We start from the raw sequence: 23990 nt of genomic DNA, 5'->3' as shown, positions 1-23990 counted from the left end.
TTTAAGGTTCTATATAGAACCTTTTCTTCTAAGAGTGTATATGCGTTTTTCTGAAATTTAAACTCGCGACTGACACCTGTGGCCAAAAAACAGAACTGCTCTTCCTTTCTGCTCGCTCGTACGTGCACACTTCACAAGTCATCTGCTGCAAGGAGGTCAGGTCAACATTATGTTTACAGAGGTAAGAACAGTCAAATACATATATTGTTTGAGATAAGTGTTCTGAGTGATCTGAAACGTTTAACATGAACGCGCTTGACGTCACATCCGCAGACAGCGCGGGAAAAATCCGACCCGACAGAAAATAGGAAAAATAGGATACAGGCTTATAGGTGCACCCACTGTGAGCGGACAAGGTGTCAGTATGCTCATCAGGAGATGTTTGAGTCATAAATGGTAAAATAAAAAGGCTATTGTTTCGTTTATTTTGGGGAAAAAGTTCCATATAGCCCCTTTAAATAAATATTTTTAAATGTTCAATGTTAAATAAATATTTTTAAATTGTAGTTAAATAGTTTTTTCTTTGAAAAGCAAGACAAAATAGTAAAAAGCACATTTTGACTACTTAATTTATGCAATGGTGGGAAAATTGTCAAAATAAATGGGAAAAAATGTGTTCGGTATTTGGCCTTCGGCCAAGTTTTTCATTATATTTGGTTTCGGCTTCGGCCAAGAATTTTCATTTCGATGCATCCCTAGTAATAATAGTACTTGATTTATCAACACCACTAATAAGTACAAGCAAGCCACATTGTATAACAGGTTCTGAGCGTTTAAATAATGCATTATAGGTGTGACTCGAAATATTAGAATATCATGCAAAAGTTCATTTATTTCAGTAATTCAACTTAAAAGGTGAAGCTAATATATTATATAGACTCATTATGTGCAAAGTGAGATATTTCAAGTTTTTATTTGTTATAATTGTGATGATTATGGCTTACAGCTTATGAAAACCTTTTCACAATATTCTCATTTTGAATTTGGGGTTTTCATAAGCTGTAAGCCATAATCATAAAAATTATAACCAATAAAGGCTTGAAATATCTCACTTTGCATGTAATGAGTCTATATAATATATTAGTTTCACCTTTTAAGTTGAATTACAGAAATAAATTAACTTTTGCACCATATTCAAACTTTTCGAGTCTCACCTGTACACTGAGATTACACAAATGCATAAAGCGCCTCCTGCTGGTTATATACAGATCCTTCTTTAGATTAATAAGTGGATATGATTTCAATAACACATCTCAGACTCAGAAAAGGTCTAAAATGTCAGCTTTTTCTCATCAGGAGGTTCTTCTTAAACATTACGCACAGGTTTTTGGACAGAAACCACACGAGGATCTATAAAGCCTGAAAGCAATAAAAATTCATAACCATGCTGAAAAGTGCGTCTCATTTCCAAAAGGCACAGGTAGAAATACAATAAAAGAGAGATGTAGGGAGAGAGCAAAAATAGCACTGAAGAGTCCATGTGGACTCAGCTGCTTCTCCTCAAAACTCGCTTTAAAATCGGCCCTCACTGCAGGAGAAAATAAATCAATCTCTCAGCGGGGTTTGTTTAGCTCAGCTCAATGTTATGACCTCAATCTGCACCGTACCTCCGATAAATCTACATATGCATCAAAATCAATCTGTGAGAGACCAAACAGAGTCAGGCAATCTGGGGTTTAATATTTCTCTGCTCAGAGGCAGAAGTTTCGATCACCAGAAACTCCTCCGAAAACTGAACCCACTGAAGATGAGATTCAACTGAAGCACGTCAACCTCAAAGTGTCAAGACTGGTGAACACTGATGTTGTGACGGGACTGTACACATTAATTTGCTTTAAAATATCAGCTGTCGGTTTCTGTTCTGCCCTGACCTGATGGATAGAAGACAGAAATTATGCAGAAAGTTACAGAAAGAGGTCAATAAGAAGAGAGATTTTAATATTAATACAAACTGATGGCCTCATAAAGGTATCAGATTATGTACTCGGACTTCCACTTATAATTATAATTATTTGTATTAATAATAATAGTAAATCATTAATCAATGGTAAATCATAAATAATAATTATTGTTATCATCATCATCATCATAACAATAATAAATCAATTTAAATGTAAATATATTAAACATATAATACATTTTAATACATTATATAAAAAAATATATATTTATAATCTATAATAATAATACAAATAATAATTATAGTAGTAGTAGTAAATCATATTATTATATTATATTATATACATGTTATTATTATTACATTTATTAAAATATTAAAATATATTTCAATAAATTATATAACATAAATACAATTATCAATAATAATAATAGTAAATCAATTGTAAATTATAATAAATTATTATTAGTGATATTATTATCATCATCAATAATAATAAAAAAATCACCAATCAATTAAATCACTAATAATAATAATAATAATAAAACAATAATATGATTTTTGATGTTATTATCAATAACACCAAGAGTAATATGTTTTATTATTGAAATTATTATTTCTGTTGCTTTGTTATTATTAACAATAATAATAATATTAATAAAATTATTATTAATTTATTTTCTAAACTTGTATGATTTGCAGAAAATCATCACTCCCCTGTAGCTTTTGCAAACCTCATTTACATTTGCACTTTTTCAAACATGGTGCCTTCAAACTGTGGTCTTGTCCGTTAGCGACGGTACATGTGTGATAGTGTGTGAATGTTCAGCCCATAATGACTCCAGACTCCAGTAAGTGAACGTTATGCTCAACTTCCAGAAGTGCGAGTAAATAAACTAATCCCTAAAAGAGGGTTTCATGCACACACACATTACATTTTATGTAAATATGTGTTCCTTGTGAAAGAAATTGTATCTTTAAGATGTGTGTGAGCATCATATAACAGTAAAAGAGCACACACAATCCTTATTCTGTGGAGTTGTATTGGAATGGTAAAGAGTGTTGGTACGTGACAGGAGGGCCTCAAGGATATAAAATGATGTCTAAAAATGTTCCACATACGGGTTGAAATACCATCATTGGCCTAGAAAGATAACATTCTGGGAGTCAAGACTATAGAGGAAGGATCACTGTCACAATCTGAAGCCACTCTGTACGACTGCTGAACTTTTCTTCTCATCAAAGACAATTGCTATGTTTGTCTCTTATTATTCAGTGATATAATTTTGTTTGTCATCCACTTTCTACACATTTGGCAGGTCCCAGGGTTCCCAAACCTTGGTTAACTTCAAATCCAAGGACCTTTCAAGGACTTTCCAGGTCCAATACCCTCAAATTCAAGGATTTAAAGGAACACGCCACAGTTTTTTGAAATAGGGGTTATTCACCGCCTCCCCTACATTTAGATAGGTGGGCAAACGCATTTTTGTCTCAGTGCATGCATTGTCTTAGTCTGGCAGCGCCGCTAGCTTAGCTTAGCATAATGAATGGAATCCTTTGTTGCCGGATAGCATGTCGTGAGTAAAAGTGAGTAAAATAGTGAGTAAAAAAAAAAAGTCGAATTACTTCTTGTGGCCAGCGTTTTTACAACGAGTACAAATAACAATGCAGATTAAGACTAGGGAATTTCCTAGACAGATATTGACTTGTAACTATATCGGGGTGAAGCACAGGCGAAGCACTGCTACTTGGGTGCAGAGATATCACGCAACACCTGAACCGATCACCACGCGTGATATCTCTGTGCCCAAGTAGCAGTGCTTCGCCTGTGCTTCACCCCAATATCGTTTTTAATATTTTAACCAATATAATTAGTATTTATGTATTTTTTATCATTTTTACTCACGGACATGCTATCTGGCAACAAAGGATTCCATTCAATATGCTAAGCTAAGCTAGCGGCGGCGCTGCCAGACTAAGACAATACATGAACTGAGACAAAAATGCGTTTGCCTACCTATCTAAATGTAGGGGAGACGGTGAATAACCCCTATTTTAAAAAACTGTGGCGTGTTTCTTTAATGTGGGAACAAACAACAAACGTTCAGTACCATCGTAGTAGTTTAGTGCGCGCGTGAACATCATGACAACACAAAGTACCTCACGCGGGAAACACTTAACGTAACACGTAAATGCGCATAACTACTGTAAATCAAGCAAGCTAGTGTGCATAGGCCACGAAGTGCTGGCGAAATAACACATTAGCGCACCCGAGGGAATAATATGGAATTTTTTTACAGAAAACTTCTTGCACAAAATAAATTCAAGCACTTTCAACGACCAAGTTTATTTTCAAAAACTTTCCAGGGCCTTAAAAAAAAATGTCAAGGCCCCGTGGGAACCCTGAGGTCCGCTTGCCCTCACCTGATGACCGCTGCTGGTGGAGACAGGCTGATCTGTGGCCGGTGTTCAGACGTGCTCATGTCCTCCAGCACTCGGGCCATCAGACGCAGCTGAGCCGGATCACAGGCTCTCAGGACGGGCTCCTCGAGCTCCTCCTCCACAGCTCTGCTCTGCTCCTGCAGCTCCTCCAGCCTCCGCTGAAGCTCACACACCTCCTTCTGGACACACACAACCAGTGTTGGGGAAAGTTACTTTTAAAAGTAATACATTACAATATTGCGTTACTCCCTTAAAAAGTAACTAATTGCATTACTCAGTTACTTTTTTAGAAAAGTAATGCGTTACGTTTTCCCCCACCTGGGCTGGGCTTGTTTTTTTATTACACAAAAGTTCTATTTTTGGCCAAATGTAAAGACCCTTTCACACCAAAAAACACCTCTGCACTTTGATTTGTCTCAACATGAGGACAGGAGAGCTGTCAGTCAATAAATGGGAAAGCAAAGTTACTTGCGTTACTTATTTGAAAAAGTAACTCAGATATTTTGTTGTAAATTTTAAAAGTGTTCCGTTACTTTACTAGTTACTTGAAAAAGTAATCTGATTACGTAACTCAAGTTACTTGTAATGCATTCCCCCAACACTGCACACAACACATATATAAACGTACAACCTGTCTTCGTCTCCCCTGTGAAGGCCTCCCTTCCTCCCTTTACCTCTGTACAGATAAAACGTTGTCGGGATGATTTCGGTTTGCGTGGCTATGCGGAAGCGATAAAAAAATTTCAAGGCTTGCACCTTGAAACCTATTTCATGGTTTGCGTTCTCGAGACACAGGCACTGTTTTGTGCAGATGAGCGGCCGGATCGCATTAAGGGTTTTCTGCTAGAACGGTGTCGAGTTAGCGGCCGCTAAGTTAATAACTAATGATCGGTGTGAGGAAGTGAATCAATCAAACTGACTTTAGCTGGACAGTAACTTTATTCTAGAGCTGCTGTAAAGCCAAAGCAATCTCTGTTACTGTAATCTCCTGTTATCACTGTAAAGCTGCTTTGAAACATCTATATTGTTAAAAGCGCTGTATAAATGAAGGTGACTTGACTAGGTTTTCATGCTTGAACTATCATTATTTTCCACAAATTCTCCAAAAAAATAGAAAAATGTCGGTAACCAAACAGTTAACTGGTCCTATTGACTTCCATAGTATTTTTTTTTCCTACTTTGGCAGTCAATGGGACCTGGTAACTGTTTTGTTACTGACATTCTTCAAAATATCTTCCTTTGTGTTCAGAAGAGGAAAGAAATTCATACAGGTTTGAAACAACTTGAGGGTGAGTAAATTATGACAGAATTTTCATTTTAAAGTGAACTATCCCTTTAATAATCATATATTTGTGTTCACCTGAATCCTCTGTTTTTTCTCTAACAGTTTCTCCCGTGTTTGAGGTCGGATCTGAGAGATGCCCGATCCCTGATCGTCACTCGCGTCACCGTTTTGCCTGTGTGAAAAAATGCATTTATGATCACTCACGGAAAACCATGACTAGAAATGTCTTGTTATCGTTAACTAAAACTATTTAAAATAATGTATGGTAACTGAAACAAAGCTGAAATTAAATAAAATTTAAATATTACATGAAAAACAAACTTTAAAAACATAAAATTCGAAATAATTAATGAGAAAATGGCAACTATTTGAAATAAAATAAATTGAAGTACTGAAATTGCTAAAACTTAATTAAAAATTAATTGAAGCTATATATATATATTTTCTTTAAAACTAATAAAAATGAAAAAATAACAACAAAAATGCTAAAATGTAAACTAAAATGAAATAAATACTAATTAAAAAAACATTTAATATAATATATTTAAATAATATATAAATATATTAAATATTATAATATATTTTAATTAGTTATATTTAATATACATTCAATTATGAATAATAATAATAATAATAATAATAAATAATTATTCTAAAACTGTATTATGAAAACTGTAAATATAAACATAAAGCTAATTGAAAATATAAATAATTACGGTACTATAATAGCATATAAATAACACTGAATCTGTGTCACTTCTAGTCAGTGTCTCATTGATTATAATTAAGTGTCTCTGAGCTCCTGCCGCCAAAACTATGCAAAGATAAACATATGGAAACAATATACGCAACAGGAAGTGCATTTCAGACACACCTGTTTGCTTTCCTGTTTAAAAGGCTTATTTCTGAAACTGAGATCATCTAACCAGCCTTCAAATACAATATAGTGAAGCATACTGTAGTATTACAGAACATCTAGTCAGATTATAAATCAGAATTTAACTGTGAAGAATGGATTACATTCATATTTGAGTGTAAATATATAGAAAATACTATGTTTAGATCTGAAGGAATTAATACTGCATTAAATTGATCAAAAGAAACCGTAAATATTTATAATTTTACAAAAGATATCTATTTCAGATAAACCTATTTATCAAAGAATCCTGAAAAAATAAAATGTATCACAGTTTCCACAAAAATAAGAAGCAGCACAACTGTTTTCAACACTGATAATAATCATAAATGTTTAATAAATGCATCAAATCATCATATTAGAGTGATTTCTGAAGGATCATGTGACACTGAAGACTGGAGTAATGATGCTGAAAATTCAGCTTTGATCACAGGAATAAATTACATTTACAAAAAATGTATTACCGTTTTCTATTGTAATTTTAATTTGAAATAATATTACATTTTTTGATCAAGCAAATGCAGCCTTGATAAGCAGAATAGACATTCAAAAACATTAATAAATCTCACTAAACATTTGAACAGTTAGAAAAGTATAATAGTGTGTTTGGATGTTTCCAGACCTGCAGTGTGTGTGTGTCCTGTGGATGGCGCTGTGCACCGCTGTCCGGAGACGCTCCAGAAATGCAGTGACCTCAGGGTGTCTGGACGGGAGACCAGGCTTAAGTGTGTCTCTCTCTCTCCGCAGTTCCTCCAGTTTCTTACCAAAGCGCTCGGCTGAACACACAAACAAAAGCTGTTCAGCAATCTCTCTTTGATGGAGTAAAGCACAAGCCAAACTCAAATGTACACCTGTTTCCGGTCAATTTAGGTCAAATTTAATACAAAAACATTATAAAAAATACTAAAATATCTTGCGTCAAAATAATTTATTCATAACAGACACAGAGGTATCTTAGAGTTCATATAAGTTATAAAAACGTTATTTCGGAATGTTCTCTGAACGTTTAAAATGTCCAGTTTTTAGAATGTTTTTAAAAAAAAGTTTTATGAACATTAAGGAAACATTCCCTTTTGTAATTTTCCAAACATTATTGGAATTTTACTTTTGAATGTTCTCTGAACATTCTAAAAAAAATAGTAACATTTAAAAAATGTTATACAAACTTTTTGTCTAAACCCTCCATAATTTTTTTTTTTATAAAACGGTTAGTTCCAATGCTTGATTCTGATTGGCCAATAGCTGTGTTTTATTCACGATAAAACACGGCTCTGACCGCTTCACCGAACTGTTCTATGTATCACTACACAACACCCCTAGCAACCGCTCTTAACAACGCAAACACATGTCTGATCTCATCGATATTGTTCATTGAAGCTATAGTAGAGTATTGTGTGAGATCGAGTAAGCGAGTGTACCTGCATTTACAGTAGATACAGCATTTTCCTTCAGGTCAGTCCTATATATTCATAATAAAAAAAATATCCGTTTGAATGTCCGCTACAATATCTTGTCCTTTTAACAGTTAAGGGGTTTCCCCGAGCCCATAGTCATCTGTCTTCCTTCTCTGTGATCACAAGTTTGAGTCCTTTCAATGTAAAAGTCTTCTCTACTGACTGACTGACTGACTAATTTATCTATTGTGGAAATAATGTACATAACTTCTGTTGCTGTTCACGGTCAGGGACTATTTTTTCCAGCGGAAGGAAGGCTTATAGTGATTTTACTTCATGAAAGTTGCATAGATACATATTTTTCGGCTTTAATAGTTGTATTGTGTGGTAACCGTTTTATAAAAGCAATAAGGTACGAGAGGAAAGTGCTGTATCTGCTTCACGTCGTGCCTAACAACGCCCTTCAGCCGTGACTTATTCATACAGCACAGCCTCTCATACCTTATTGCTTACACAAATAATGTTAAAGTGTTAACATTTTTAGAGCATTATTAAAGGCCAGATGACTTTGAACGAACATTTTATTAACGTTACTCGTTTTAGAGTATTATTTAATGTTGTTTTATGTTATGTAAAAACACTTTGGTCAGCTTAGCCATATTTAAATATCCTACATATATACATTTTACTTACTTACTATTTAATCTCAAAAACTAGCCAAATATCATTATTAAAATCGGGCTGTCAGATTTATTCTTCTATTATTGATTACAACCCAATCTTCCAAAAAAAAAAAAAAGAGTCCCATTCAAGCATATAAACACTAATCTACTACAACTAAGACGCTCCAGGAAATGTGTTTGTGTGTGTGTGTGAGTGTGTGTGTGTGTGTGTGTGTGTGTGAGTGTGTGTGTGTGTGTCTGTGTATCTGTGTATCTGTGTGTGTGTGAGTGTGTGTGTGTGTGTCTGTGTATCTGTGTGTGTCAGTAGAAGACAGCACAAAACAAAACAAACACAACTGACCCACTTTACACACGGATCAGACCAGGTATGGGAAAAGTCAGGGTGTGTTATGTAAGTCACAAGGTTTGTCAGACTCTGACTAATGTAGGTCAATCATCTGATCTGATTAAACAGAAGAAGTAGTTTCACAAGATCACACGCTGAAGACTAGGGGGACTCTTTTAAGTACAGTAACTAATGAAGCATAGGATACAGACATTAAAACTAAAATAAATCCATACAAGTCATGACTGTGCTGATGATGACCAGAAGATGGCGTGGTTTGACAATGAATCGCAGAACTTTCTCAAAGTTATGGACTATAAATAATGTATATTGTACAGCGCTGTCTAATACGGTTCAAAAATAGCATCTGAAACTGCACACATGCAAAGATAAACATTTCAAATGTGATCCTACTCAGAAAAGGATAGACATCCATGTAGTGCACAATATAACATACTTTTCTGATTTAAACAGTTGAAAATATGCAGGAACTACAGAAATGTTCAGCAGTGTTGAAGCAGACGAGGTTAACTGTGTGTCATTCCCAATTATAATAATAATAATAAAACACATGGGATGTAAAAGCAATAATCTTAGGACTGTGGCAATTATTAATAAATACAGGTGAAACTCGAAAAATTTAAATATCGTGCAAAAGTTCATTTATTTCAGTAATTCAACTTAACAGGTGAAACTAATATATTATATAGACTCATTATGTGCAAAGTGAGATATTTCAAGCCTTTATTTGTTATAATTTTGATGATTATGGCTTACAGCTTATGAAAACCTTTTCACAATATTCTCATTTTGAATTTGGGGTTTTCATAAGCTGTAAGCCATAATCATCTAAATTATAACAAATAAAGGCTTGAAATATCTCACTTTGCATGTAATGAGTCTATATAATATATTAGTTTCACCTTTTAAGTTGAATTACTGAAATAAATGAACTTTTGCACCATATTACACATTTTCTAGTTTCACCTGTTCTCTGATCATGGTTATTTGATCTAATCGCAATTATTTGAGATAACCGCTTAAATAAATCATATGCAGTTATAAACACTGTTATACAGTACAAAAAGATAGTAAAAGATCTTCATAGGAGGCTTGTGGGTTTACTCAGACTGCAAAATATTGATAAATATAATTAAATATATAAATATTTATTTTGTCAATCATAAAAGGGCCTTTTTCTTTATAACGTTTATTTTTATATTATGTACGTAAAAAGCATACAATTGAAAAAAAATATATATATATAAGTCGTTAATCACTATTATTTGTATGACAATTAATCATAAGCACAAAATTCATGATTGTGACAGGCCTAAATATTATTGCTATGAAATGAGCAATCACAAGTTAATGTTTTTGGTCTGGTTGAGGTCACCATTGCTGAGTTAGGACAATCAGCCGGGAGTGTTTGGGTGTGTTTGTTGACCACATTAATGTGTCGACTGAGACAGTTTTTGTCTTCTGTCATCAGCTGTGGACTTATTTGGACATACAGTAAAACTGGGCTAAACTCACAGATACGGTATGGGGTAGGATCGTCCTTTAAAATGTGAAGCAATAGCTACATACTTTTTTTTAAATATTTATTTTGATAGAGCATTAAAGGTGCAGTAAGTGATTTCTAAGAAACACTGTTGAACACTCAGACATCAGATCTCTTTCTACAGCCAAAAAAAAAAAAATCTCTCACTACAGCGTTTCTTCAAATCTCTTTGTTCTCTCTCTCCTCCCCCATCATGAATGGACACGCCCCCTACTGCTGATTGGCTCCCTGTCTTCCTCCCATCATGAATGGACATGCCCCCTACTGCTGATTGGCTCCCTCTGTCTTCTCTCCCATCATGGATGAACACGCCCCCTACTGCTGATTGGCTCCCTCTGTCTTCTCTCCCATCATGGATGGACACGCCCCCAACTGCTGATTGGCTCAGTCTGTTTTCTCCCCCATCATGAATGGACACGCCCCCTACTGCTGATTGGCTACCTCTGTCTTCTCTCCCATCATGGATGGACACGCCCCCTACTGCTGATTGGCTCCCTCTGTCTTCTCTCCCATCATGGATGGACACGCCCCCTACTGCTGATTGGCTCACACTGTCTGCCGTCATGAATGGACACACCCCCTACTGCTGATTGGCTCACACTGTCTCCTGTCATGAATGGACACGCCCCCTCCTGTCCGATCCACTTACAACAGCATTTCACAGAAATCGCATACTGCACCTTTAATTATATTTTAGAATAAGATTCAATTCTGTTTCAGTATTCATCCTAAATATACACATTTTATTTGCTAGAGAAACAAACTTTCATTATAATGATAATTCATCTAACAAGCAATGAGCATCTACAATGTCTGACCTGTGTCATAGTCGTCGTCCAAAACCGCTTTGTGCTGTAATCTCTGAAGCTTCATCATTATGGACTCGATCTAAAGAAGGAAAACATTGTAAAACATTACAAATATATAGAGTGTAAGTGTCACTTACAGAAAAATAAAAATGACTGTATCATTTTTTATATATACGAAAATTAAAGCCTCTAAATGATCAGCATGATCAAAAACTATTGCGCTACATGCCTTGTGTCGTCTGATTTAGACAGAATTATGGAGATATCTTTTTTGTTAATAACAGTATTACTTAGACATTTTATGTGTAACAATATTTATGTCCTAATTTATTACTAATTATTGCACTGTTTTTATTCTTGCACCATCTATTCTAGTGTTGTATTGCTAATGTTCTATTTTTTGAAAAAGCAGCTTTGACATTCACTTTAGTTTCTAATGTTTTGTTGATTAATGTTTTTATCTTGTGTTTTGACCGGGACATTAGTACTTAAGTTTCGATCCTTCATGTAAAAATGAGTATGGAATGACAATAAAAGACCCTTGAACCCTGATCTTATACAGTTGAAACTCAAAAAAATGTGAATATGGTGCAGAAGTTTTTTTTTTTCAGTAATTCAACTTAAAAGGTGAAAGTAATATATTATATAGACTCATTACATGCAAAGTGAGATATTTCAAGCCTTTATTTGTTATAATTTTGATTATTATGGCTTACAGCTTATGAAAACCCCAAATTAAAAATTAGAATATTATTTAAAAGCTGTAAGCCATAATCATCAAAATTATAACAAATAAAGGCTTGAAATATCTCACTTTGCATGTAATGAGTCTATATAATATATTACTTTCACCTTTTAAGTTGAATTACTGAAATAAATGAACTTTTACACCATATTCTAATTTATTTCGAGTTTCACCTGTTCATTGTTGTGTCGTACTGACCTTGGTGTTTGTGCGATTGTTCTGCAGACAGTCTTGCAGAACATCTTCGTACTTCTTTTTCAGGCCGTCCCGACTCTGTTCTGAGGACGCGGTGACGCTCTCGTATCCAGAGGTGACCGACGAGGCCGAGGTCGAGTCTGACGAGTCAATCGAGAGAGAAGACGTGACTTCGGTGTCCAGAGAGCCAGAGTCTGAGTCCTGGATGTTTTCTTTCGCATAAGACGTCATGGAAGTCGAGGTCTGCATGTCCAGGTCTGCAAGCCACAGATCTCGGTCCAATAACAGCACTTTATGTTGCACTGACGGACCAATCGAACTTAATGCGAAATCCTCAGGTCCTGATTGGCTGATTTGAACAGAGCTGATCTCTGATTGGCTGAAGTGAGCGTGAGGTTTTAAAACACCTGAGTTTGAAGTTTCACACTTCAGTTTGTCCAGTGATGTCGATTCAGATTGTTTGTTTGTGCTCGCATCTAAAAATTCACTAGTTTCTAAAGACTGCTGAATGAAACTGAAGCTGGAATTAAAAATGTCGCATGATTGCGTTCGAGAGTTGTCATGCAAACGGTGAGTTTTGGAAGAATCCGAAGAGTTGTCTCCCTCGAAAGCATCCTTATGCCACTTCTCGTCGAGGCATTGAGAAGTGCTCATTTGAGTGCTCTCATCAGTAGACGAGCTAGTAGGAGTTTTTGAATGTCCTTGTTCAGAATCACATGGCGTTCTTCTGGCAGCTTCGAGCGGCTCTGACCGTCTGAAACTCCACTTGCGACGGCTTCCCGACGCTGCTGCACCTGTTGAGAACAGATTGCTGGTTAAATCTCTAAGTCTTGATAATAAACCATGAGAGGAACTTGGACATCTGACATGCAAACTTTCACAATGGCATTTTTGTAAACAAATAATGACCCATGACAGCTGCTGTCCTGCGGTTCAGCTGTAAAATCTCCCTGTGATCAGTGTGTCGAATGCAATACAGCTGCTGAGAAATTACAACTAATGAGCACATCAGGAAACACACAATAAAAACAACTTTAATAAAATGTAGCCTATACCAGTAAATAATTAAATTTTGTAACATTTAAATTAGGGCTGTAAACGATTAATCGCGATTAATCGAATTCAAAATAAAAGTTTGTGTTTACATAATATATGTGTGTGTATTGTGTATAATTATTTTGTATATAAATACACACACATGCATATATATATTTAAGAAAAATGTGTTATTTATATATAAAATAGTTATATTTATATAATATATATATATATATATATATAAATCATATAAAAATATATATGCAGTATATAAATGCTAATATTTCTCAAATATATATATGCATGTGTGTGTATTTATATATACAAAATAATTATACATAACACACACATATATTATGTGTAAACAAACTTTTATGTTGGATTCGTTTACAGTCCTAATTTAAATGTATTTTTTTTGCATTTTACACTTAAATTTTACACAAAACTTTAATGTATTTTTTATTAATAGTTGAAATTAAAACGCATCAGGAAATGCACAATAAAACAACTACGAGTTAAAAAAATCTATATCAGTAAATATTGTAGGCTGTTTTTTACTTTTTTACATTTAACATTTTTCCATTTTACACTTAAATTTAATATAAAACTACCATTGTAACAGATGTGTACATCTGTGTACACACACACACACACACACACACACACACTATTATCCTTATTGTATGTCAACTATGGAATTGTATTTTTATTTTATTTTGCTAGGAACATCTTTAAACACATTTTAATAAGAAACAATAATATTAAACATAAATAATAAACCAATTAAAAATATATATATATTAAATACATAAATTAAATTAGTATTGTTTGCAGGAACCATAAAGAGTTGTTTTATAATAAATTACACAATGCATTTAAAAAGATTGAGATAAATGTGATCCTTCATTGAGAACCATTGATCTTCTGAGTTATGAAAGAGGAACATTTGAGTAAAACTGACTGCAAGATTAATAGCTGAAAATAGTTAATGAGTTCAAAATGCATAATCGACAAGCCATCATAAAATTACAATCCCCAAAATTATCAAAGAGAATACCAGTATTAAACCAAAAACCATTTCAAGTCACCGAAACACACTGGTCTGTTGTTCTGGAAGGGGACAGATCTCAAATGAACTCTTTGTCTGCCGCTCTGATTGGCTCTTCGTTTAAATGCGTTTCCCACAAACCCGTCCCGTGCACAGAGTGAGAACAGCTGCAGAGCCGTTACACGAGCCTCTCGCTGATCTTTCAAACATAAACACACAAACTGACGAGGGAGAATAACAGCGATTCACAGATCTGTGAGAACCGAGAGCTCAGACACTAGACCATCACTGAGACAAAACCACTGAGACCTAGAAATAGAAAGTTTATGTCACTGATTTATAATCCAGCATATTTTTCCATGCAAGATTTTTCATCCCTTTAATATTTGGCCACTTCTTAATGATAAAAATGATAAAACCACTGTAATTTCTTGAACAAGAACATCCAAACATGCACACTCAGAGCGAGGGTTTAAACTAGTTAAACAATTAATCGTGATTAATCGCATCCAAAATAAAAGTTTGTGTTTACATAATAAATGTGTGTGTATGTGTGTGTACTATGTATAATTATTTTATATATATATAAATACACAAACATGCTTGTATATATTTAAGAAATATTTGCATATATATATATTTATATATAATTTATATTATATATAAATTATAAATATTGTATATATAAATAACACATTTTTCTTAAATATATACATGAACGTGTGTGTGTTTATATATACAAAATAATTATACACAATACACACACATTTATTATGTAAACAGACTTTTATTTTGGATGCGATTAATCACGATTAATCGTTTAACTGCCTTAGTTTAAACTTTTATTTTGAAATCGCAATAATGAACAGATCGCATATTTAGAAACATATTGATGTATTCTCCTGCGCTGGTGTGTAGATCAGTGTTAGAGATCTGATGAAATGGCGCACGTTGCGTTCAGCATTCGTATTTACTTCCGCATTGCAAAATAGTCTGAACACTTTTTTCCTCAAAAAAAAAAAGTCAAATATGTAAAGCAAGAAAAATGCACTCTTTTTATCTTCTTTCCTTCACTATAAATTACTCCGAGCTAATGAAGAGCAGATGAAGTCACAGCTGAAGAATGTTTTCTGGAGAGAAAAGAAGAGCTGCTCGAGTGACTTCGACAAGAGGACGTTGTCAAGCACTCGACCACAGCAGAGATTCACTTTTTTCGTCACAAGACCCCCTTTGACAGGTTTTACTTGTTGGGGACAAGATCTTAAGTCTCTTAAAGGCGTGGTTGAGTATGATTTCACTTTTCTAACTGTAGTTAGTGTGTAGTGTTGCTGTTTGATCATAAACAACATCTGCAATGCAAAGTTACAATACTCCAAGTTCAAAGCAAAGGGAGATATTTGCTTTTAAAGAAAAGGACTACAACAAACGGCTGGTAGGAACTACACGACATTCCTCCCGGGTTAGTGACATCAGCAACCCTAAAATTTACATAAGCCCCGCCTCCGGGAACACGCAGTCCATGTTGAGAAGAGGAAGAGTTGCTGTAGTCGAGCACATTTGTGAGTCAGCTCAAACTTTAGCATCCATCTTTTCACATGCAATAGAAAGTCACTCTGTGTGCGTCTCACAACAGTTCCTATACGAGCGATTTATAGATTACCATGACAGAATATGCTAATTGAAGATAGTTAACTCCACATCAGCGACATAAACTCATCAACTAACCAATCAGAGACGTCCTGTTGCTTCTACATGTTGTCACTTCTTCTGGAGTCTCTCCATCTTTGTCTGACTCCGTTTAAACATTAAAGGCAGAACAGTTTCTGTCACTTTAGTGTGTGTCTGCGTGAGGTAATCGCAGCTGCTAACACACATGAACTCTTGAAGCTCCGCCCCCTGTGCCGGGAGCAGCAGCTCATTTGCATTTAAAGGGCCAGGCACAAAACGGTGTGTTTTTGCAAACCCTCAAAAAGTGACAACTTTAACATGCTATATAAAAATATCTGTGGGGTATTTTGTGCTTAAACTTCACACACACACACAAATAGACCTAACTGTAATTTATTTCTGTGTGACTAATGTGCAATTTTTACATAAATGAATTCATTATGATCAATGTATCACTTTTTATTGTAAACCTGTGGTAAAACATCGATGCTTGGGTTTTAAATATTCAAGTAAACAACAAAAATGCCAGCAAACGTCACTTTTATCATGTTTGTTTTGCGATGCACGGTTTCCAGTGATTTCTTTCTTTTTTCTTTTTACTGATAAAACGTGCATTTGTTGGTGAAATGATGGGTGTGTGTGCCGTTGTTCCAGAGGTGTGTGTTACGGCCGTGTTTTAGTGAAGCGCTGTGGAGCTTCTGGCCCGACAGTGGAAACTCAGGCCCGGTGCTACTGACCCGAGGCTATTAGCCCGGCACGGCCCGTTTAAAGCCCTGGCTCGCACTGGCCCGACAGTGGAAACGCACACTGCTACTGTTCACAACTGCACTCCAATTACAACCACAACTGAGACTCAGCATCCACCATCTGTCATGAACACTGTCTAGTTCAGCTCGACTAGACGGCTAACAGCGATGACCACACGACAGAGAACACAAAAGGTCTGCTCTCCCATCGAAAGGGAAGGAAACGGTCACAAGTCTCTGTAAAAACACATCATGCTTGTTACAATTCCCTAAAAAAAAAAAGATGAAACGATCAAGAAGAGGAAAAAAGGGGGAAATATCTGTGTGGTTTGTTTATAAAAGTGTCTGCAAAAACAACTAGAATATCTGGTGCCCGAGCTAAAGTCAAAGGTCTTCTTTACATGTGTGGTTGCTCATGTGAAAATAACCCAACTTCTGGTTAATTTGGGTCAAGTCAAAATGTATACAATACCGTTTCAAAGCAGCTTCACATTAATAAACAGGAAAATAAGTTGTTAATGTTGTCACACTCATCAATTATGAAACATCAACATCAACTACACTGTAAAAAGAAAATGTATTAGATTAAGATTAAGTTTAATCAAATTGGCTATATTCAAATTATATTAAACTGACTTCAAAATTGAGTTGCATCTCGTATAAAACCATTGTTAATATAAGCAATAATTGCTTATTATTGCTCAAATTATTTTGATGAGTTAAAGTGTAAAAACACGTCAGCTCTACAGAAGATAATAGTGTGATTTTTCAGCTCGATTTAGTCCAGCGTTGTTTTAATTCAGTTCAAGAACTGTCTTGATGTTGCAAAGTCGTCCGGTCCGGATGTTTTTCACCCGTTTTATGGTCAATCAGGTGAAAATGGTGCATCTAATCAGTTTTAAGTTCAGTAACAGCACATCTTTTCTCAACAAGACACATGAGGTTTGATCAGTTCCTCAAAGTATATGAAAAACAGCAAGTATGTGCAACACTAACAGATGTTTGACTTTTGCAAACACCATTAATTACTGAAAAACAGTTTCAACGCCACACAGACTTCAATCAATATTGGCATAATAAAAAAGCCAGTTTTCTAGTGGCCCTGAGAGAAACATGTGTGTTTACCTTTGTCGATTAGAGAGTCCCTCTCCAAACACACTTCTGCTTTACTCGACCTCCCATTGGCCGCTCACGAGCGCTTCTCACACACACACACACACACACACACACGCGACTGAATGCTGAGGAGCTCGTAAAGAGGAAAAAGGAATGTGTGAGGGATCCGCTTCAGATTCTCCTCTGGAGACGCTTCACCACACTCACACACACTTACACACACTTGTATATCGTGACTCTTCCAGTGACAGCGGAGCGTTTGAGGAAGTGAGAGTTCGATGGACAAGTCTTTTCCTCTCTACTTTTTAACACAACGGTTCAGACGAGAGTGAGAGAAAGCTCAGCTCTCTGTGTGCCCACAACAGCATGATGTTCACACCAGTGCTGTTATCAGGGAAGTGCATGTAAAAACAACACATTTCGTTAGCCTCATAGCATTATTGCCTAAGTCATTTTTTGGCCAACATGACGTAGGCAATTATGCTATGAGGCTAACGATTTTTGTCAAATAAAATAAAGCTGACATTTTTTTTAGATTAAACACTTAGTTAAAGTCCCCCTGTGGTGGAAAACCAAGTTTTTAATGTTGTTTATGTGTCTATGTGGTGTTTTTAATATGCTTTAAGACACACCATGTGCAAATTCATAAGAGTATTTTCTGCTTAAAACTGCAGTGAACCAAAGACAGTCTCAAAAACACGGTTTGAAATCGCTGGTGTTTCTGACGTCACACACTACCTTGTAACCAATCAGATCAACGTGTGATCGTCAACCAGTGGATCTCTGAGTGAGTGAGTGAGTGAGTGGAGGCGGGGCTCATTTGCATAGTCATTTGCATAGTCATAGAACCGCGTATACTAAATGAGGCTGTCAAGTTACATAAATTATATTTACAAGAATTATTGTTTTTTTGTTGTTAAATATGTCAGTTTGGTGATAAAAGATTTTAAGGGATAAAATGATTGACTACAGGGGGACTTTAAGGTATAAATGAAAATTAGAAATGTTGCCTAACATACTGAAATAGTTGAAATCTGAAGTACTAAAATTACTAACCGAAATTAAAATAAAACTGACATTAAAATACAGTTATACTAAAATAACACTGGTTCACACCTATGCAGAAATGTTGGCGGATCTTATGGATGGATGGATGGATGGATGGATGGATGGATGGATGGATGATGGAGATAGGATTATTTTCTGGTGTAATTTGTTAAGTTAGGGACTTGAGCTCAGGAGAATTTGACAAACAAAAGAAACCCTTCGAACTGCATTTAAATTTAGCAGCTGCAGTTCTGGCAAAGGTTTCGACGCACTTCCTGTTCACTCAGAGAGACACAGGCCAGCTGAAAATGACACACACACACACACGCACACACACACACACAACTATGTGGACTAAGGAAACTATTTGAACATAAACAGATCTGATGATAAAGGAGCACAAGAACTATGAAAATATAACAGAAAATTAATCTAAACAACACAGTTATTGTCATAATTCAGCTTCATGTCGTTCCAAACCCATTTATCTTTGAAATAAATTGATTGTTTTTCACTAATCTCATAACCAATTCCATTACAGCAAGTATTAGACTTTTTCTGCTTTCGTTTGATGGAAAAGAGCAGCGTGAACTTCTGCTAAATACCTTGTTTTGTGTTTCACGGGAGAAGAAAAGCTTTGGAATGAAATGAGGGTGTGAATTAAAAAAATATATAATATTTTCATTTTTGGATGCACTTTTTTTCTGTAAAAATCTGCAATCTGATAAACAGACAAAGATGCTCAGACTGGCCTGAATCGTGCATGTAAGAACAGAACAAATATTTTGACAGATTGACAACACAGATGCATCCATAAGTAGCTTCACACTGACTCTAATAATGATGGTTATTATTACAAATGCTCATGCCTAAATCTTGTAAATATGTATTGCTATACAGATTGTGACATTGCAAAGCTAATAGTAAATCTAGGATGTTTTAGACGTTTGCTCCGGTTTCTCTCCCACATCTTGATCTTGTATTCTGCGAGCGTGTTTACATGAGTTTCGTGTTTCTCTAGAGCCGCCTGCCTGTGTGGGTCCAACAATATTATGTCTGAAAGTGAGATCTGAATAGCAAAGGCTTGTTATGATTGGAGAGGATCTCGTGAAAACCTTTCTAGCCTTTTGATGGATGTCTAAAAATAATTCAACCACTAAACCACCCGCTGCTTTTTTTTCAAAGTTTGCTGAACTTTGATGTGGGAAGAGATTGTGGTTAGAAGAATAAAAGAAAATAATGTGTTCCCAAAAGATCATATTGCACATTAGAAATGTCAATACATAAAGCAAGTTTGCACAGTTACTGTATCTGATGATAACAGCATGGTACTTTATTTTATATACACCATGGTGTTTAATGAATTACCATGGTATATGTCAAACAGCAACAATATGGCATTCAAAAACATGGTATAATCACCATGGGACATATAATACATCATGTCCATGACAACAACTGTTTACACATGCTACTTAAAGCAAACATTTACATCATTTCATAATTTAATGTTGTTTCAACCCATGTTTGGGTCAAATATGGACAAATCCAACGGTTGGGTTTAAAACGTAATTTAAAGATTTAGGCCAAAGGTTGGGGTTAAAAATGTAGGCTACACTGTAAAAAAAGATTAGTTGACTCAACTTAACTAAGTCAAGTCATCTTGTTGCTTTGACTGAGTTAATTTGAGTCAACTTATAGTGTCAAGTTTATGCATCAATTCGTGTTTTGAAGTGTAATAAAATTGACACTATAAGTTGACTCAAATTAACTCAGTCAAATCAACAAGATGACTTGACTTAGTTAAGTTGAGTCAACTAATCTTTTTTTACAGTATAATTTAAATATTTAAACCAAACGATTGGGTTTAAAAAAAAAAAAAAAAAAAGTTGAGTTTGTCCATGTTTGACCCAATAATTGGTTTTAAAAAAAAAACAGATTTTTAGAGTGTAATATCATGATAACTTTTGGTACTTTTTTTGTCAGTGTTTCAATTTATTACATGATATTAGATGAAAGATTGCCATACTGATTGACACCGAAATTACAAGTAAATTTCACTAATTATTACAAAGATAACACAGTAACACAACACGGACTAAACGTGACATTTTTAAGTAGACAGACTAAAATAGGCCTACTATTATCTTGTAAAACTTACTCCAATAACCATTGTTTTATTTTTGAACTTCGAAAAATCTTTTCTTTTTTTTTACACTACCAATCTGTTTTCGTGCAGTGCCAAGAAATATACCATGGTATTTTGTGTTTTTGTCTTACCTGCCCTCCCATCGCACAGGTAACAAGTGGATTCAGTGTCCGGTATGTGTGTTTTTGAGTTGTTCTCCACTCTTATCATTCCTGCGAACATCATGATGGTTTAAAGCCGGTAAATCCACGGCACTAGTTGCGATAAATTAAACTCCAAACGCCGGGCACGCGCGTGTCATCCTCCGAAGCGCGGCGCGTGCGCTTTTGCGCGTGAACCCGACGCCGTTCACTTTCCCAGAGAAACACGAAAATAGTTGTACTTCACACTTTCCACATAATAATAGTCCGCAGATAGCAGGGTTGTCAAATATGAGATCTCAATCGATCGATGCTTGAGAAGAACAGATCCACACAAAAAATGGCGAGTTTCCTGTGAGAGGAAAACGCCGAAGGGAAGCCTGAAGAAAGTTCGCGTTTGTGTCCCTCTGTTTAATGCCCATCGATAACCTCAAGGTTCTTTATTTTATTTCCCTTTTTCCGGGTGAACAACAGAGCCACGGCACACGGTTGTCAACAATCAGACGAGAGCCGGATAACAGCCGCACTTTGTGCCGTTATGTGGCGCGTGAAGGAGTTTCAGTGACGTCAGCTGGAATTTGACTCCTCTGATTCACACTGAAGCAAAACTCCCATCAACTACAGTACATGAACTGGACGGGCTTCAAATGTATGAATGTCATTACAAAACATCAAACAGGCATTTATTGTACTGCAAAACATTTCACAAAACAGAAGTGTGAACAAACAATATTAAATTATAGCCTACAGGTGAAACTCAGTGCAAAAGTTCATTTATTTCAGTAATTCAACTAAAAAAGTGAAACTAATATATTATATAGACTCATTACATGCAAAGTGAGATATTTCAAGCCTTTATTTGTTAGAATTTTGATGATTATGGCTTAAACCTATTCACATTTGGGTTTTTCATGCCATAATCATCCAAATTCTAACAAATAAAGGCTTGAAATATCTCACTTTGCATGTAATGAGTCTATATAATATATTAGTTTCACTTTTTTAGTTGAATTACTGAAATAAATGAACTTTTGCATGATATTCACATTTTTTGAGTTTCACCTGTAAATCTGAAATGCTCCTGATCTTCTGTTAGGACACATGTGAACTTGAGTAAAAAAAAAAAAAAAAAACATCAGCTGGTTCAAAAACATGATGAAGAAAAAGGAAGTTAGTGAAGATCCTTGATACTTGATTTTGATATCTTATCAATGGCATTCACACACTGTAAAATAATTGTGTAAAATCCTGCTAGTTGGTTAACTAAAACTGTACAACTTTTAGATTTAACAGGGACAATAAATGTAAAATCTATGCTATAGGCCTATGTATTCAACAAGACAATACATAGGCTACTAAAATAATGTTGAATGAATGAATTTCCAGAAAGTCCCTGTATTACTATGTTGGGTGTCAGTAGGCCTACAATACATTCTCAAAGCAGATTTTAATAGTTGAGATATTGTCTGCGTTCTCTTAAAGGGATAGTCTATCCAAAAATAAAAATGTTATAATCATTTAATTTATTTACTCACCAAGTCGTTCTAAAACTTTTAGGTAGGCCTAACTGAATAATCAAACGTAAAATAATTTTCAATTTTAATATTCACTGTATAAATATAACTTAATAATCTGGGTTAAACTACAAAAGTTATTAAGTCAAGATCAGTGAGTGTTTTTTTGTTCTTTGATTGACTAACAGAAAGTGCGTATCTATACGACGAATGTTATTTCGCGTGCCATTTATGCCAAAAATAGTTTTCGCGTGCATATGATACTCACTTTATGGCGTGTAATATGCACGCACGCACTCCTACCCAAGGGTTTTCAGTGCGTAGCATTGAAATACACACACAAAAAAAAACATTTTTGGTGTATAAATGGTACGAGAAATAACATTCGTGGTATAGATAAGGACTTTCGTGAGATCATGTTGACAGGCCGGCCATTTTAGGCTACGGTCACTTTAGTAAATGTACTAATATAGCCTATCATTTAAGAACTGGAATAATAAGCCATCTGATCCGTTTCCCAGGCGTAATGCGCGCACACAGAGAGCGCTCCTGTTGTGTCTTTCTCTCTCTCAGCTGAACTGGGCTCGATGAACAGAGCTCCTCTTTGTGTGGTGCTGTATAGACGGTGGACACTGGACAGTCTCATAATGCTTTAATTGAGCTAAACCCATCAGAGTGTCAGAGTCAAAGTCTCTTACAGAAGCAGATAAATCAGATTAACGTGATCTTGTGACTTTAAGTCCCGATGTGAAGCACTGAACCAGCAAACGACGGGTCTTCTGTGGTCAATGTGTCAAGGAGAATATCTGACGTTTTCCACATTACAATAAAAACACTAAACACACAGTTAGAAAATATTTTGAGGTGCACATGAAAACACATGGAAGTCAAATTATACTATCAATAAAAATATATTTTTCCTTTATAATGACAATTTTATACGGAGTCCCTGAAGTACGGAGCCCCTGAGGGGACCTTTGCAAAAAAAAATATAGGCTACTTTTGCGTGCTCACGGCTCAAGAAATATGTCATATATATTAATATAGCCTATATTTACATAATTACATATATATTACATAATTATTATGTCTTCCACTTTTTCATTTATGTTACATGTTTACTTTATCGAAATGGATGTTTTCTTTGATTCTATAACTTCTCATGTTAATTATTTGTAGTTATTGGTTGTCTCCATCTGCTTCTTACTGCTTGTTTGATTGTTATAATAAGCAGATTGATTGTCTCTTTGTCTGTCAACTGTTTGTATT

At 35.2% G+C, this 23990-nt stretch overlaps 1 protein-coding gene across 2 annotated transcripts in view; it reads right to left on the bottom strand.

The window, feature by feature from the left end:
* The window catches only part of disc1 (DISC1 scaffold protein), a 62300-nt gene extending 40494 nt beyond the window's left edge, over nt 1–21806 (bottom strand). For both annotated transcript variants that reach the window (XM_079636161.1, XM_079636162.1), the window contains exons 1-6: nt 21199–21806; nt 12259–13049; nt 11325–11394; nt 7163–7316; nt 5700–5796; nt 4322–4518 (exon numbers count right to left, since the gene is read on the bottom strand). In XM_079636161.1, coding sequence (XP_079492287.1) covers nt 4322–4518; nt 5700–5796; nt 7163–7316; nt 11325–11394; nt 12259–13049; nt 21199–21292 — 1403 coding nt within the window. In that variant the 5' untranslated portion in view covers nt 21293–21806. The remainder of the gene's footprint in view (nt 1–4321; nt 4519–5699; nt 5797–7162; nt 7317–11324; nt 11395–12258; nt 13050–21198) is intronic.
* Between the last annotated feature and the right edge of the window lie 2184 nt (nt 21807–23990).

Source organism: Phoxinus phoxinus (assembly GCF_949152265.1).
Source record: "Phoxinus phoxinus genome assembly, chromosome: 14".
Taxonomy (NCBI): domain Eukaryota; kingdom Metazoa; phylum Chordata; class Actinopteri; order Cypriniformes; family Leuciscidae; genus Phoxinus; species Phoxinus phoxinus.
Note: the sequence above shows the minus strand (reverse complement) of the source record. Positions and strands in the feature narration are given on the sequence as shown.